A 17,259-nucleotide genomic window follows, 5' to 3' on the forward strand; every position below is an offset into this window, starting at 1 on the left:
GTCTGTATACAACAATTCATGAACATGATTACTGCCCATCACTTGTGGGAAATGAGCCTGACTTTGGGCCCTTAGATAAACTGTGACCTAGAATACACTCACTTTTCTTTCCCATTTGCTTCTAGAGAAAAGGAAACCAAATCTAGACCAAACGCTTATTGAGGGTTCACATCCTACAACTTTTGACAGATTTTCAGTGTGGCCCTGTTGTTTGCACAACAAGAGCGAAGCTTCCACACAATCCACAGGCAAGCTTCTAGCAAAGAAACACTTTCATCACCAAGATGGGCTTTCACAAAGTGCTGTTCTAAAAAATGAAAGTAGGTACCTACATCACAAATTCAGGATGCTTGATTCCGCACCCCCACCCCCCACAGCAATGAAGCAATTCAGGGGGTGATTGCTGAAGGGCGCCTCAAGTCCCGGGAAGCGTACGTGGGTGAGCAGGACGGGGGACTCCGTGCGCAAACTCTCCCTACTGGCACATGCTAGGATGGCAGGCACACCCTGCCCCTCTGCCAGTGGATGCATCTAGAATAGCACAGCCCGGTCAGAAAGACGCGGGTTCAAATGGCAGCTGCCCACCTCCTAGCGGTGTGGGCCTGAGCACGTTCTGTAAGCTTCCGAAGCTTCCTTTCCTCATCTGCACAAGGAAGAGGACTCTAAGCAGGGATCAGTAAAAGGCCAGAAAGCTCTGTGGGTCCCAGTCTATGCCACTGTAGCAGGAAAGCAGCCAAAGCCCCTATGTAAACAAATGGGCATGATGGCTGCATTTGAAAACTTTATTTACAAAAACAGGCAGTGGTTTGGATTTGGCCAGTTTGCCATTCTTTATCTAAAAACATGTATGTAAAGTTCCTAGCATGATGAGTGCTCAATAAACAGTAACTGCTATTATTAGTGTTGCCTTTATTCAAAGTTAAAAAGAACCGGACAGTTTATCAAGAGCCTGCACATCCATTAACTCCGAAGTCTCCCAGTCGCGTGAAGTAAGAAGAATATTAATATCCCCATTTTCCAAATTAAGAAAGCAGGGCTCAGAAAGATTAAGGAACTCATCCACGGTTACAGATGATAAGAAGCTGAGCTAGAATCTGAATCTGTCTTCTGACTCCAGATCCACGACTGTTTTTCTCACCCGGTTACTGCCCAGTTAGATGTGCGGGACTGACTGAGTCAGGGGGCTGTCTGTGGCGGGCAGCCTTAGGTAACTGTGACATGTGAGCTAAGCCAATCAGCTGGAGATGTTATTTATGCCCCTGGGTAGAGTGGACGCTCACGGGTCGGAAAGCCCTCCGAATTAAGTCAAGATCTAACCATCGTACCGTCGCTCCTGGGACCTAGAGGGTAAGCGAGACTCTGAAGAGCGGAAGCAGTCAGGCTATTTGTTTCTCTCTCTGGGGCCGCAGCTGCAGGGTCATCGCTTAGGCAGCTCGCCTCCTGCCGCAGTACCCTGTCGCTCTCGCCGCCGCAGTGAACATTCATTCTTGGGTTCTGGATCCTGAACTGTCTGCTGGGCCAGAAAAAAAGCCTGGAAGACAGGAATGTGCAGGATTTAGAAAGCTCTCCAGACAGGTTTCCAAGGACTTTAAGGCATGAAAGCCGAGCTGGAGAACTCACAGACGGCTCACATTCTTGTTCGGAGAAGAAATGACATCTTAAACTTATTTCTGTGATTTTATACTGGGAGGAACTGGACTTATTTAAATGGTCTTTACCAAATCACTAACAATGTAAGAATATTGATCAACTTGTTATTTGAGAATAATTTTAAGCCGTATCCAAAACCAGACATCAAATCCACAATTCTGGCCACAATCATGATCAGTTCTCTAAGTTAAATGGCAGTGCAGTAATTTGGTGGTGTTTAGATCACCAAAAGAGGGGAAGAATCCAATGGGTCAATTAAAGAAAATCTGACCATATATTAAAAATAATCTAGACATATGTGTTCCTGCAACAATTAAGCACTAGGAAATGAAAACTGTCAACAACCATAATGCTCATGTAAGAGTTGAAACAAGAGGTCACCTGCACTAAACACACAAAAAAACAAAATTGGACTTAAGTGCTCAAGTTCCTTTTTATAAGTTCTCTTTCACTTTCTGTACCTTATGCTTAACCCCAGCCCCCACCTCAAAATTACAACAAGACATCACTGGCTAGAAGGCTAACTCTCCCCCAGGCAGGACAGTCATGTAAGGAACCCATAACAAGCTACCGCCTCGTGCCCGGCATTTGCTCATCAGGCAGAATGGGGAGGGGGGGCTATGTGAGAAGCTTCATACCTTTCTTCCAGGTAATCATGCCCTGCAACCTTTCTATCCTTGGGGGATGCCCAACTATCTGAAATATTCCCGAAGTTCACCCTACTTATTAGCACTTTTAGTTTCTACTGTACTGATTTCCACTTGGTATTCTGGTGGAAGAATCATCTTACGTCACCACCAATTTTTCTGCAAATGGTTGCATGCTAACACCATTTGAGGAAGAAATTCGGTCACTAAGGGCAGGAACACGTAGCATGTAGAGGTTAAAACAGATCTCTAGCGACTGGTAAAGTCAAATAAAACCACCACTGCCCTCAACTTTGATTCAGAAGATGTCAAAATCAGGTCTACAGAACAGGGTTAAGAAAAAGATCCATGGAATTGGAAAGAGCTTATTGCCAACATACTGCCAACATTGGAAAGACCAAAAGGGGGTCTGCTTCTTTAAGCTTAACTGGTTCTGAACGACAATGTTTCACTTAACCTATAGATACGGCTTCTCAACTCTTCACTAGGATTAATGCTTAGTGGCACACACTAAGAAATCACCTAATGCAACATTTCCCAAAGTCTTCTAGGAATTAATTCCTCTATAATCCTAGAAGGACAGAACAAAACTCTCTTAAACTTTGAAACCTAAAAAGTTAACTGACTGACACCAAATTCTTCCACATACACCAGAGCAGCCAGTTTAAACATAATACCACTCCCCTTCCAGGATGAGGCTTTCATTCAACTTTGAATGTGTATTTTCACTGCCAACCATGGTTCAGTTCTGTAACCATCCCCCAAATGGATCGTGGTCCTCAGAACAGATCTAAGGAAAACGAAAAAGAAAAAAGAAAAGCAAAAGCAAGCACTTCAACAATATAGTCTCTATTGCTACAAAACTATCTTTGGCCAAAACGCAGTCCTAAAGGTCATAGCAACATATGATTAAGAAACCAAAGGATTGGGCGCCTGGGTAGCTCAGTCGGTTAAGCGTCTGCCTTCGGCTCAGGTCATGATCCCAGGGTCCTGGGATGGAGCCCTGCATCGGGCTCCCTGCTCAGCAGGGAGCCTGCTTCTCCCTCTCCCACTCCCCCTGCTTGTGTTCCTGCTCTCGCTGTCTCTGTTGAAAAATAAATAAAACCTTAAAAAAAAAAAAAAAAACCCAAAGGATTGTGCTGCCCCTAGCACACTGAACAATAGCTGAAGAGACTGCTTCAGGAAAGGATGAGGAGTCAGAAATATATTAATAATGGAGCTCAGACTATATGGCCATTAAGAAAACTTAACATCTAGCAAGCAGCTCGAACTCCACTTCCACACAGTATATGCAAGCATTTTTATACACTCTAAAAAGCCCCACAAATATATTTTTTATTTCACAGGCCTCCCACGAAGGCTCATATTTTGTTAAGTCATGATTTTGTGGACCTGGAACAGCAAAACCCCTTAGCATCATAATCATAATCTCCCATCTTGGAAAATTTACACACAATCTTTGCTAGTGGAATTATCTTGGAGACATATTGCACCTAAAAACAGACACACTGGTTTCTCCCAAAAACAATCATCTTGAGTATTAATCCAAAATAACCTCTAGTTATAATAAATCTATATATTTTCTTCTTACTTGCAATTTCCTCTTAATCAATTATTTCTGAAGAAAACAAGATAATTACATGGATCACTGTGCCATTAAGTACAATATCTTGCACTGAACTATTCAGATTTTTAAAATCTAGTTGTAATGGGGTTAGGGGCAAACAACCCTAACATGAATGTATCTCAAAAGCATAATGCCTTCAGACTGTTAATGGTACAAGGGTTATGATCTTTTATTTATTATTTTAAAAAGATTTTATTTATTCATTTGAGACAGAGAGTATGAGCAGGGAGGGGGCAGAGGAAGAGGGAGAAGCAGACCTCCTGAGTGGGGAGCCCAACATGGGGCTGGATCCCAGGACCCCGAGAAGGGTATGATCTTTTAAAAGGCAGTTACCCTTTTTTTTTTTTTTTTACTTCAGAGTAAGCTGGTGAAGATGAGGTAGGAGGTCACAGAATTTGGTAAATAAACCAGTCTACCCTTCATCTATACTCCATAACCAGATTTAGAAAGTAATTACATCTTTGCCTAACCTTCATGCCAAACAAATCCCAGTCTTTTCAGTCTGTTCTTATATGAAAACCACATTTCTTTGACTGTTTTAATCACCTATCATGGACTTTGGTCTAGTTCCATTATGCTTTTTTATTTATGCATAGTAATGAGAACTCTACTGTTTTCTATTAAAGGTGAACAGGTTTTCCATTTTGCTTCACACATATTCTCTGATAATACCCAGGATTTCTGGCAATAGGTTAAAAAGGGGTAATAGTGGGGGTGGGGAGAGACAACAGAGATGAAAGATATAATCTAAAATGTCTACATGAGGGGCGCCTGGGTGGCTCAGTCAGTTAAGCGTCAGACTCTTGATTCTGGCTCAGGTCATGATCTCGGGGTCATGGAACAGAGCCATGTGTCGGGCTCCTCACTCAGTGGCGAATCTGCTAGAGATTCTCTCCTCTCCCTCTGCCTGCCACTCTCTCTAAAATAAATAAAATCTTAAAAAAAAAAAAAATTAACAAAGCTGTGGTGAAATCTTTGCACATGTTATCTTTGGGCACCTCCCCATTATATCCTTGGAATAAACTCCAAGAAGTAAAACTGATATGGAAAACGGTAAATAATTTTTAAGTTTTGATAGGTACTGCCAGATTGCCCTCTACAAATATACCAATTCAAAGTCTTTCCAGCAGCATGGAGCATTCATTTTCCAGAACTCTTGCTAACAGTGTTTCAGTTTTATCTTTGCTAATCTGATAAGTGAAATGTGATAACTCATTTTAATGTGGTAAATTAACAAGTCATTTTCATCAAAAATTTTACCTTTGAGAGCCTTAAAAGTTTTGGGTGGGTGGGGAAAAACAACCATGCTGGGTAGGTATTAGGTAATAGTGATTTATTCATATCAAGTTTGTCAGGCTTGACTAGAATCACTGGGTGTTTCCCAGGACTGTTCTCATCTCCCTGGAAGTCTGAGAGAATGAGGTATGATTACAAGACCACTCACTAGATTGAAGCAAAGCAGGTTCTGGCTTTGGCTCCGTTATTAACTAGCTATGTCACCAAAACATTCTTTAAGCTTCAGTATTTTCATCCATAAAAATAGAGGAGAAGGTCTGCCATTACCAAGTTAGACAAACCTTTCTCAAACAGGATGCATGGCAAAGCTCTTAAGACTCATGAGGCACCATACAAAAGGCAAGAGATCTTGGGAGAGCTGTGTCCATCTCCCTATACAACTGCTCAGTATTTATTTAGCTCTCTAAGCATGTCATCATGCTCATCCTCTACTTTTGAATATACTTATGTTCTGACTATTGTCCGGTTCGGATTTCAGCCACCTTTCTCATTTTGATTCAGAGAGCTGATACCCTGTACTGTTTCTGGAATTCTACAAATTATTTTTGACCTCAGTTGCCTAACTCTTCATTTGCACCTGACCTTCTGTGTCTTTCCATGCCCCCCGCAACTGCCCCAACCCAGAAAAACACCGTATCTTCCTCTTCTATTGCCAAGCTGTCTTTTCTTTTGCTCTTTTACTCCTGCAGAATTCTAAAACACAAAGAATAATCCTGCACTCAGGCAGTCCAGGCTTATTGCTCCTGACAGAAAATACCGAGAAGACAAAAATCACCCAGAATTCCTCTTCCAGACCTCCCTAAGCATAAATACATAGATATATTTCTTTTTATTTTTAAAATTTGAAATTCTGCTGTTTTATGCTGTATTTCTCAACATACCATGATTTTGCCTGTATGTCAACAGTTACACTCATATCATTTTCAATGGTACATACTATTCTATTACATGGTTATAACCAAATTTCGTGTTTTACTGCCTTTTTCTTTTTACATTCGATCTTTACCCATATAGAATTTGTTTTGTATACAGCACGAGGTATGGATCTACCAAAATTCAAATGGTTAACCAATTAACTGCCTTAATATATTCTGAAGAGTCCATTTTTTCCCATACTGATTTGAGATGTCACCTTTATCAAATACTAACATATAATAAATGCCTGATCTGGTTTTTACACTGTTCCACTGATTCATCTATTTCTGTGCCAATGTCATGTATAATTTCAACAATCTTGCTATCATTTTTCTATGTCCCTTAGCTAGAAGTTCTAAATGGTATTTTTGTCAACAGGGAAATTTTTTCTTCTAATTTTTAAAATTATGTCTTAATTATATTTTTTCTGCAATGAGCAACATGTTTTGTTAGTTTAGAATTACTATGATCAGAGTCATAGACCATTACATTTATTATTTTTTTTAAAGATTTTATTTATTTATTTGACAGAGAGAGAGACACAGCGAGAGAGGGAACACAAGCAGAGGGAGTGGGAAAGGGAGAAGCAGGCTTCCCGCTGAGCAGGGAACCTGATGTGGGGCTCGATCCCAGGACCCTGGGATCATGACCTGAGCCGAAGGCAGACACTTAACGAAGGAGCCACCCAGGCGCCCCAGACCATTACATTTAATGGATAGCAACTATACACAGATTCCTTATACCAGTTTCTTACCCAGAATGTAGATTTGTTTTTAAAGATTTTATTTTTTAAGCAATCTCTACACCCAACATGGGGCTTGAACTCACAACCCTGAGACCAAGAGTCACATGCTCCACTGACTGAGCCAGCCAGGTGCCCATTTGTTCCAACTTTTATTATAGGAAGTAAAAATTCACTTTACCTGAAAAGATTACTGCCATAACTCATTCTAATGAAATCTTAAAAATGTGTGGATAATTGAAAACTATTAATATTCAATTTTGCTGTTATTGTTGAGACAGTGTTTAATCAAATTCTTAATTTCAAAGTAAAACCTAAGTTTACTTCTGCTAGTTTAACACATATGAATACATATGCATTAAAGATAGATTATGCTGTCTAGGTTAATACTGCGGCTATACCAGAAGACTTCTTCTGTGCAGAAAAAGAACTCCTATTACTGTACTTCTTGAATACTGGTCAAGGTTTTTATACATGCCCTTCTTATATACTCTCCCTATGATCCTAAGCAATTAATCCCTAGTAAAGATCAACCCCTTTCCCTTAACTGCTTTATCTTTTGTTTCTATTTCTTTTCAAAGAACTAATGCTATAAAATGTTTTCCCATTTACCATACCATTTCTTAACAAAGTCTCAAATTAAGGGAAGCTATATTTAACCATACCCTATGCCGCCGCCCATATTTGCCAGCAAGTGCTTTGAAACCAGACTGCATAGTTTGGTTCTCAATTCCACCACTTTGCTATGTGAATCTGCGCACATGACTAACTTCTCGGAGACTCAATTTTCTCATCTGTAAATTGATAATATCTATTTAGAAGAGCTATTTTAAGGATCACAAATACTTTAGATCAAGCACAATCTCTGGCATATGGTAAACACTAAAAAAACTGTTAGCTGTTAATATTCATATATTCAAACCTAGCTTCAAGCTTATTAAAAATCATATTCAAAAACATTTTTAAATCTCTGCTTGTTTCTTTCTTGCATTATTACCTACCTACCACATCATCCCTTATCTCAATTCCAACAGGCCTCTATCTCTGTGTAGCTGTTATTTTTTTTATATTAAGAATAACTACTGGAGGGCACCTGGGTGGCTCAGTCGTTAAGCGTCTGCCTTCGGCTCAGGTCATGATCCCAGGGTGCTGGGATCAAGCCCCGCATCGGGCTCCCTGCTCCGCAGGAAGCCTGCTTCTCCCTCTCCCACTGCCCCTGCTTGTGTTCCCTCTCTCGCTATGTCTCTGTCAAATAAATAAATAAAATCTTAAAAAAAAAAAAAAAAAAAAAGAATAACTACTGGATTTTGAATATGTCCGTTTGCAGAGGTAATAAAATTCAATTATGATACCACTGTTAACTCTTAATTTCAAACATTTACTGATAACAGACATGTTATTTCTTTAAACCAAACCTGTAATTTTAGAACTAAAAACTACCCAGCTTTCTTTTTTTGAAAGTAGGCTCCATACCCAATGAGGGGCTTGAACTAACAACTCTGAGATCTAGAGTTGTGTGCTCTACTGAGTGAGACAGTCAGGCGCCCCAAAACTACACAGCTTTCTAATGAATGTTTTGTATTAACTAAACACTTTTATCAGTTGGGTTTCTTTCTTTCTTTCTTCTTCTTTAAGATTTTATTTATCTGAGACAGAGAGAGCGCACAAGTGGGGAGGGGGGTCAAAGGGAGAGGGAGAAGTAGGCTTTCCGCCGAGCAGGGAGCCCGATGCGGAGCTCGATCCCAGGACCTTGAGATCATGACCTGAGCCGAAGGCAGACGCTTAACCAACTGAGCCACCCAGGTGCCCCTAGGTTTCTTTTTTAATCTCTCAAATTCAGAAAGGTTTCTGGTAATCTCTTCAGTTTATCAACAAATCAGTCAACATGTATAGTCAGCATGTATTTACCAAACATCTACCGTGTGCAACATACACAACATTGTGGGCCAGCAATGAGGGACACAAAGGATTGAGCAACAACTTCAGGGTTGATCCTAAGCTCCCATGCTGGTTAGGTGGGGATATGGGAAAAATATAAACTAATATATACAGAATGAGTGGTTCTAAAAACACTGGCTCGAGTCTCAGGCCTATCCTCCCACCATAGGCTTACGGTGTGGTCCAGGAGTTTGTAATTTTTTTAAAAAGTCAACTCCTCAGGCAGGTCCCATGTGCATTTAGGTTTGGGGATCATAAGAGAAACATAAAAGTCATAGAGTTCATATGAGAAAATCACCTCTAGGGGCGCCTGGGTGGCTCAGGTGTTAAGCGGCTGCCTTCCGCTCAGGTCATGATCCTGGGGTTCTAGGATTGAGTCCCGCATTGGGCTCCCTGCTCCGCGGGAAGCCTGCTTCTCCCTCTCCCACTCCCCCTGCTTGTGTTCCCTCTCTCACTCTCTGTCAAATAAATAAAATAAAAATCTTAGAAAAAAAAAAGGAAATCACCCCTAGCTAGTGTGGTTGGGAAAAGGAAGTCTTCATCAGACAAAAATCTGTGCTGGGCTCTGAAGATAAGATTTTTCGCCCCAATTTTTCATTTTGAAACTTTTCAAATCTCCAGGAAAATGGAAAAATCATTACAATCAGTACACTCATATATACCATTCAGACTTACCAATGATCACCCTGTCTCATTTGTGTGCACTTACACTTCCTCCCTCTCCCCACACATCTTCCAAATCACCTGAGGGTTACAGATAGGCATACTTCCTATCCCTAATACCTCAGTACACATAGTCTAAGAATTATGACATTCTCCTACAAGACACAACAGTACCATTTTCATCTAAGAAAATGAATTCTGTAATCTCAACATATAATCCATAATCAAATTTACTAATTTGGCCTCATATTTTCTCTTATAGCCTTTTTTTGGGATCCATAATCCAATCAAGGCCCATTCCTTGCATTTGGTTGTTCTCTTAATATTACATTTCCCTCCCCCCATTTTAAAAAAATATATATTTATTTGAGAGAGAGAGTACAGACAGGGAAAGGGAGAGAAACAGGAGCCCTGTGCAGGGTGCAGGGCTTGATCTCATGACCGCACGACCCTGAGATCACCACCTGAGTCGAAATGAAGAGTTGGAAGCTCAAATAACTGAGCCCCCCAGGCACCCCTGAAATTGACATTTTAAAAAAGTCTAGGTCAGTTCCAACATCCTGGATCTATTTCCATATAAGTAAAACATTTTCTTGTGTCTAAACAAGAATATGACCTAGATGGCAGTTGTATCCTTCTAAACACATCACATTAGAGGCACATAATGCCAGGTTACCCCACTACAGGGGATAAGTCTGATCACTAGTTAAATGGTGACTCCAGATCTCTCTTCATTGTAGAGAGAGATGTAATACCCTATCTCCCAATAATCTTTCACCCAGTGGTTTTAGCAATCTACTGATGATTCTTGCCTGAATCAGTTATACATTTGGGGCTGCAAAATGATGGCTTTCTAACTGTGTTATTCATCCTACATCTGCTGAATAGCAGTCTTCCATGAAGTAGAACTCTTCCTTTACTCTTCCCTTATTTCTCCTAAGTATCATTATGAACTTAAAGATTTGTTTTAATCTAGGGGTTCCTGGGTGGCACAGTTGGTTAAGTGTCTGCCTTCAGCTCAGGTCATGATACCACAGTCCTGGGATCGAGCCCCGCATCGGGCTCCCTGCTCCGCGGGGGGCCTGCTTCTCCCTCTGCCTGCCGCTCCCCCTGCTTGTGTGCTCACTCGCTCTCTGTCAAATAAAGTCTTAAAAAAAAAAGATTTGTTTTAATCTAATATAATAATCCATTACCATAATTTTCTTTTTAAATTGTCCCCAATTTTTGGTTCAAACTGCCGCAAATATGGCGGGTGGGGTTCCCATCGTCCTGTGTCATTTTAACACAATTCTATTTGCTTTTGAGGCTACTTTCTGGCATAAGATTTCTCTAAGCTCACCTTTTACCATCTCTACCCCAGACCTGGAATCAGCCACTTGTCCCTGAAACCTTTTTTCCTTTTAGTGGGCAATGGCATTCATAAATCAGGATATGAGCACTAGCTGTCCTTATAGCTACTAGGGTGTCATTGCTTCTAGGCCATTTCAATGGACAAAGTTGGGGGCTTTTTTTTTTAAACAACTATGAATTTATACTGATATTTTCAACTCAAATTCAACACTATAGTTTTTTCTTAAATTAGTATATCTTTTCCCTCACAATGAAAATCTTGGTTCATAAACTAGTTTGAAAATTATAACATCAGTATTATTACTAACAGTAAAAATATACCAAATTTTAAGTGTCTAATGGGGGGGCAGTTCTTATTGTCCTTAAAGTACATCCCACTAGGGATGTACAATCAGTATGCTATGTTCAATTTATCTTTTCTCTATAGGTATGTAGGTTAGGTTCATTTTTTTTTTTTTAAAGATTTTATTTATTTATTTGACAGAGAGACACACAGCGAGAGAGGGAACACAAGCAGGGGGAGTGGGAGAGGGAGAAGCAGGCTCCCTGCTGAGCAGGGAGCCCGATGCACGGCTCCATCCCAGGACCCTGGGACCATGACCTGAGCCAAAGGCAGACTCTTAACGACTGAGCCACCCAGGCGCCCCAGGTTCATTTCTCTTTATACTTAATATGTAAAACCTTTACATGGTTCAAAAGTTCAGGTATTATGGGGCACCTAGGTGGTTCAGTCAGTTGGGTGTCCAACTCTTAATTTCAGCTCAGGTCCTGGTCTCAAGGTCGTGAGATGAAGCCCCGTGTGGGGCTCCATGCTCAGTGGGGAGTCTGCTTGGGATTCTGTCTCCCTCTCCCTCTGCCTCCCTACCCCAGAATAAATGGATGAATCTTAAAAAAATTAAAAGGGAATGCTCAGAAAAGTATCTTTCCCTTCCCTTTTCCCTCCAATCTTTCCCCCTCTATTCCCTACAGATAACCAGTTTTATTAATTTCTGTTTATCCTTCATGTTTCTCTTTGAAGAAATAAGCATAAAATGCATGCATACGTATAAATTCAAAATTCCTCTTTTTCTTATACAGAAGATGGACCACTGTATCAAATGCTGTCTTTTGCTATTTTTACTTAACAATATATCCTGGAATTCACTACAAAGGAATGATTAGAAACCATCCTCATTCTTTTTATGACTATGTAATACTCCACTCTGTAGATGTTAGTATGTAGAACTTTGATAGAGAAAAGAGGGAAGGGCAGGCCAGACAGTGTAGATGGCATATAACAGGCAGGAAAGTAAGAGTGAACAAGGCCTTATTACTATATAAAAGGGGGGTGGGGTGGGAGACCAGTCAGGCTAGAGTGAAAGGTTAATGAAAAAGGATGGCAGGAATCAGGGTCATGATCGTATCATACAACTCCAGGGAACCCTGTGTATACCATCACCTAAGGAGCTGTACAGTGCACAACCTGGATGACTACACACAAAAACCCTGGGGGAAGATAAAGTTGAAAAATAAGATGGAGCCAGCTTATGGAGGCCTTGAATTACAAAGTAAAACAGAATTTTGTCTTGTAGCCAAAGTTTTTATATACAGAAGGCTCATGTTCAAAATGCTTGAAGATGAATGCTTCAAGATAAATACAGCCACAGATGGACTGGAATAGTTAAAAGAAGAGGCTATTGGAATTGTCCCAGTGTGAAGATCAACAGGATCTTAACAGGTTAATGGCAAGAAGGGTAGTACTTAAGAAGACATAGTCCTGCCTATGTTCAAAGAGCTTACGATCTAGTTGTTGAGAAAACTCAAAACACAAGAGTTTTATAATACAGGAAAGTAATATTTTGGAATAAGAGACCTTAGTGATTATATTGTCCAGTGGTTCTCAAGTTTAGCTGACAATCAATATCACCCAGAACTCGTTAAAAACATATTCTTGGGCTCCATTCCCCAGAGATTCTGATTCAGTAAGTTTGGGGCAGGATCTGAGAACGAATTTGTAAGCTCTTCAGGTGATCCTGTGGGCTGGGTATGTTTGAGAACAAATGATTTAGTTTAACTTTTCATTTCATGGACGAGAGACTGATTCACAGCAATATTCTTTCTGAAGAATATTCTAGGAGACTTACAATCTTGGAGTAGAGGCCTTTTTAATCGGGACCAAAAACCCAAAAGCTAAAAGAGAAAAGACAAATTTGACTACAAGCCCTCCCCCCCCCCCAAAACCCAAAAACCTTTGTATGGTGAGGGATCCTAGAAAGATAGATTTGAGAAAGTGTGTTTGCAACAGACTACACAGAGCTGTTACCACAATATTCAGTGAGAGCTCAGGAAAATGCATGAAACTAACCTAACAGAAAAATGGGCAAAGGATGGAAACAGAGACATACCCAAAAGAGAGCTGGTGCAGCTATATTTATAGCCTTCAAAATAGAATTTAAGGCAAAAACTACACAAGTTGGGGAAGGCATAAAATTCAAAGATGTCTGCTGGCAGACAGATGTCTGTTTCGTACTTCTTCCACCTTGGAAGCCAAGGTAGAAGAAATGAGAGAAGAGATGCAGGAGAGAAGAGGACATTCCAGTTCCACAGAAAGGCTGGAGCTGATTCCACTTTCCTTTTCTTTCCTTCTCCCCTATGGATTCTGAGGCCAGGCTAACAGGCTGGCAGATAAAAGCATAATGACAGCAGTGACAAGATCATAATTGCTTGGATATACTTTCCTGTCTTTTCTCCTTGACATCCCCAATTCACTACCCTCGGTACCTTTTTGTCCATATAACTTATGTCCAAGAACAGGTTTTGTGCACAAAGAGACTATATTACAATTACTAGGATTTAAGTTAAGACTTAAGACCTTGTGTTCAATTTATAATTAAGATTGCCCTTACTCAGTTTCTTTTACAAATTTATCAAATTAAAAAACTACTGTATTAGAAATAAAAAGATTTAAGCAATATAATAAAAACTTTTATACTTACCACCCAGTTTAAAATAGAAAACACGATAATATATTGAATACTCTATAACCACTACCCTAAAAGTTTGGTATTTCCATCAAATATTTCAAACTATATCTACAATCTTCATATATTCTCTTTTCTTGTTTTAGCACTTCAACTGCCTACAAGCAAATCTTTAAGTAATGAAAAAACTCTGGTAAATCCTAAAAAGTTAAACTGATGAACCTAGTTTATCTCAAGAAGTTCTTAAATATTGCTACTCAAACAGCAAAGTTTTCTTCCATCCTTAAACTAGTAATCAAATCTAAAACCCAAGTACTCAAGAACACATTCTACATTAGAATCACAAATGATTCAGCGGAGATTGTTCAATATGTCAAATTGCTACAAACCTTACATCTTAAGTACAGATGGCCATAAACTTTATTCACACGTATCATGTGCCACATATGGTTCTAAGTACTTTATAAATGTTATTTTTAAAAGATTTTATTTATTTGAGAGAAACAGAGTAAGAGAGGGAGCGAGCAGAGGTGGGGGGAAGGGCAGAGGCAGGCTTCCCACTGAGCTAGATCCCCACTGACTAGATCCCAGGACTCCGGCGTCATGATCTAAGCCAAAGGCAGATGCTTAACCGACCAACTAGCCACCCAGGCGCCCCATGTTATTTAATAGTCAAAAAACTTGGGGCGCCTGGGTGACTCAGTCGTTAAGCGTCTACCTTCAGCTCAGGTCATGATCCCAGGGTCCTGGGATCAAGCCCCCCAGTTGGGCTCCCCGCTCAGCGGGAAGCCTGCTTCTCCCTCTCCCACTCCCCCTGCTTGTGTTCCCTCTCTCTCGCTCTGTCAAAATATAAATTAAAAAAAATAGTCAAAAAACTTTATGAAATAGGTGCCATTATTACCCCCATTTGATAGGTGAGGAAGAAAGAGGTTAAGGAAAGTTCCCACAGTCACACAGCTAATAAATAGTGGAGCAAGGTTTTAAACCCAGGTGTCTGGCTTCACTGTCTACTGTAAATTACCATCGTGTTACCTCTCCTTATAGGTCTGATTTACTTCCTGATTTCTACCTAAGTTGCACAGGTTTGGAGATCGAATTCCAAGCCCAAAATCTGGGGCCTGGGCATACAACCTCACTGGAACAATAAATGGGCATACATAGCACCTTTTCTGTTTAAATAGTTGCTATGAGAGGACTTCTAAAACAACTAACTCCACATGGGGATTGATTTTACAGTGTGAATTCCCAGAGTTCAAAGATCTTCGCTAATTCTGCTTTAACTTTTTAACTTTTTTACCTAAAAACTGCATAGATGAAATTCTATAATTTCCACACAGGTGTTTCTTTTGATTGGATTCAACTAGTTATAGTCATGCTAGTGACACCTTAAGCTAAGAACAATCCAAGGCATGTAACAGACCAGGCAAAGCTTAGAACTCCTAAGAAAAAGCCAGTCAACATATAATACAATCTCCAGGGTGAGGTTCCTAATGTCCAGGACACTCTTCTGTTTGTTAAAAACCTAAAATCCTTTAAAGGAAGAGAGATACAATTAAAGATTACTTTGGCAAACTTCCAGGAAATATCCAAGGGACATACTACTAGCAATGTCTTAAAAGGAACAGTGCAAGGCAGTGCAATTAAAAAATTAAAAAATGTATTAGTCAATACAGTAGGCCACTTTATAGGAAAAAGCTAAGTGAATGTATGGCAAGAAAGAGCTGAAGCTCTTAGGGGAGAGATCCATGGATCTGTACTGTAGCTACAGAACATGTTGAAAATTCTGGAGACAACCCAAAATCACTGTCAGAAGATGGTTCAAGGACCAGTACCAATTAGTGTCAAAAGTTTTCAGTGAATTCTTAGCAGAAATGAGGACAATGCAATATACATATACACAGACAAATCAGTCCAGTTCAAAGACACTGGACATTGACTGGGACATCATCAATCTAATAACAGGTTTGTAGGAAAAAGTACTAGCATATTAGATATATACATGATTTCAAGATATATCATGATTTCAAAAATATTAAAATGTGAACTGAAGAGCTATAGTATATGTTACTGTAATGCTTTCTTGGGAAGGACAGTCCTTTGTACCTAAATTATACCTTCAATTCTTTTTTGATATTAAATGTCTTTTATGAAATAATGATGACAGAAAATGATGACCAGATTTTATTTATTTATTTTTTTATGTACAAAGATACTGGCAACCTTATGACGGGCTCCCAATTTCCTCCCCCACATTTTACCAATCATGAATCTAAAAAATCTGGATCCCAATAACCTTCTACCTAGGACTACAAAAACACTTCTACCAGTTTAGTCCAGGCTACCTAAAAATATCCAAAAATAAAGTGTCTTGCTTTGCTCACTCACTGAATAGCAATCCTTGGGGAAAAATTTTTCTTCTTTTTGAGTTGAGCTGAAGTCTGCCTTCCTCCCCACACCCACCATGACTTCCATGCTTGGTTTTAGTCCTATTGCCTGGAATCCTTCAGAAAAACAGGTAAAATAGAAAAACAACTGCTTGAAGGCGTCAGACAACTAAGTAGCCAAGACTTGAAGCCTGGAGAGAAGCTATGATGGTCAGTTTTATATGTAAACTTGCTTAAGCTACAGTCTTAGTTCAATCAAAACCCTAATCTCGATGTTACTGTGAAAGTATGTGGTAGATGCGATTAAAAGTCTATAATCACTTTAATTAAGGAAGATTATTTTAGATAATCTGAGTGGGCCCGATCCAGTCAATTGAAAGGCTTTAAGAGCAAAACTAAGGTTTCTCTGACAAAGAAGAAATTCACCTGTGGGTTGCAGCTTCAACTCCTGTCCAGAGTTCCAACCTACTCTTCCTGATGGTCTAGCCCAGTCCCCACAGTTCTAGAAACCAACTCCCTGTGATAAGTATCTTAACATATATATAGGTGCACCTGGGTGTGTGTGTATTTATAGATAAAGGATATATATTATTGTGATATATATACACACAGAACCATAATCCATAATTAAAACCTTTCCATAAAGAAAACTCCAGGACCAAATGGCTTGACTAGCAAATTCTTCCGTATCTTTAAGGAAGAAATTACATCAATCTTATACAAACTCTTCCTGAAAATAGAAAAAGGAGGGGGGGCGCCTGGGTGGCTCAGTCATTAAGTGTCTGCCTTCAGCTCAGGTCATGATCCCAGGGTCCTGGGATCGAGCCCCGCATCAGGCTCCCCAATCCGCGGGAAGCCTGCTTCTCCCTCTCCCACTCCCCTGCTTGTGTTCCTGCTCTCGTGATCTCTCTTCTCTGTCAAATAAATAAAATCTTAAAAAAAAGAAAAAGGAGGAATATTTCCCATTTCATTTTCTGAGGTTATTTTCTCTCATAAACACAAGCACAAAAATCCTAAACATTCTTAAAAAAATCAAATCCAGGTACATAAGAAGGGATAATACATTACGAGGAAGGCTGGCTTAACA

General features: G+C 39.9%; 2 protein-coding genes across 5 annotated transcripts in view; one reads left to right on the forward strand and one right to left on the reverse strand.

Annotated features, from left to right (window-relative positions):
• The window catches only part of LOC116635650 (serine/threonine-protein kinase 38), a 128,568-nt gene that overhangs the window by 57,342 nt on the left and 53,967 nt on the right, over positions 1-17,259 (forward strand). The gene's annotated exons all lie outside the window — the stretch shown is intronic.
• The window catches only part of KCTD20 (potassium channel tetramerization domain containing 20), a 37,286-nt gene that overhangs the window by 14,428 nt on the left and 5,599 nt on the right, over positions 1-17,259 (reverse strand). For 2 of the 4 annotated variants that reach the window (XM_032409930.1, XM_032409928.1), the window contains exon 2: positions 1,326-1,531. In XM_032409930.1, the coding sequence (XP_032265821.1) occupies positions 1,326-1,485 (160 nt within the window). In that variant the 5' untranslated portion in view covers positions 1,486-1,531. Of the gene's footprint in view, positions 1-1,325; positions 3,088-17,259 lie in introns of those variants that run through there. The other 2 variants (XM_032409931.1, XM_032409929.1) reach the window with 2 other exon arrangements.

The sequence above is a fragment of the Phoca vitulina genome, unplaced genomic scaffold (assembly GCF_004348235.1).
Source record: "Phoca vitulina isolate PV1807 unplaced genomic scaffold, GSC_HSeal_1.0 scaffold11, whole genome shotgun sequence".
NCBI lineage: Eukaryota > Metazoa > Chordata > Mammalia > Carnivora > Phocidae > Phoca > Phoca vitulina.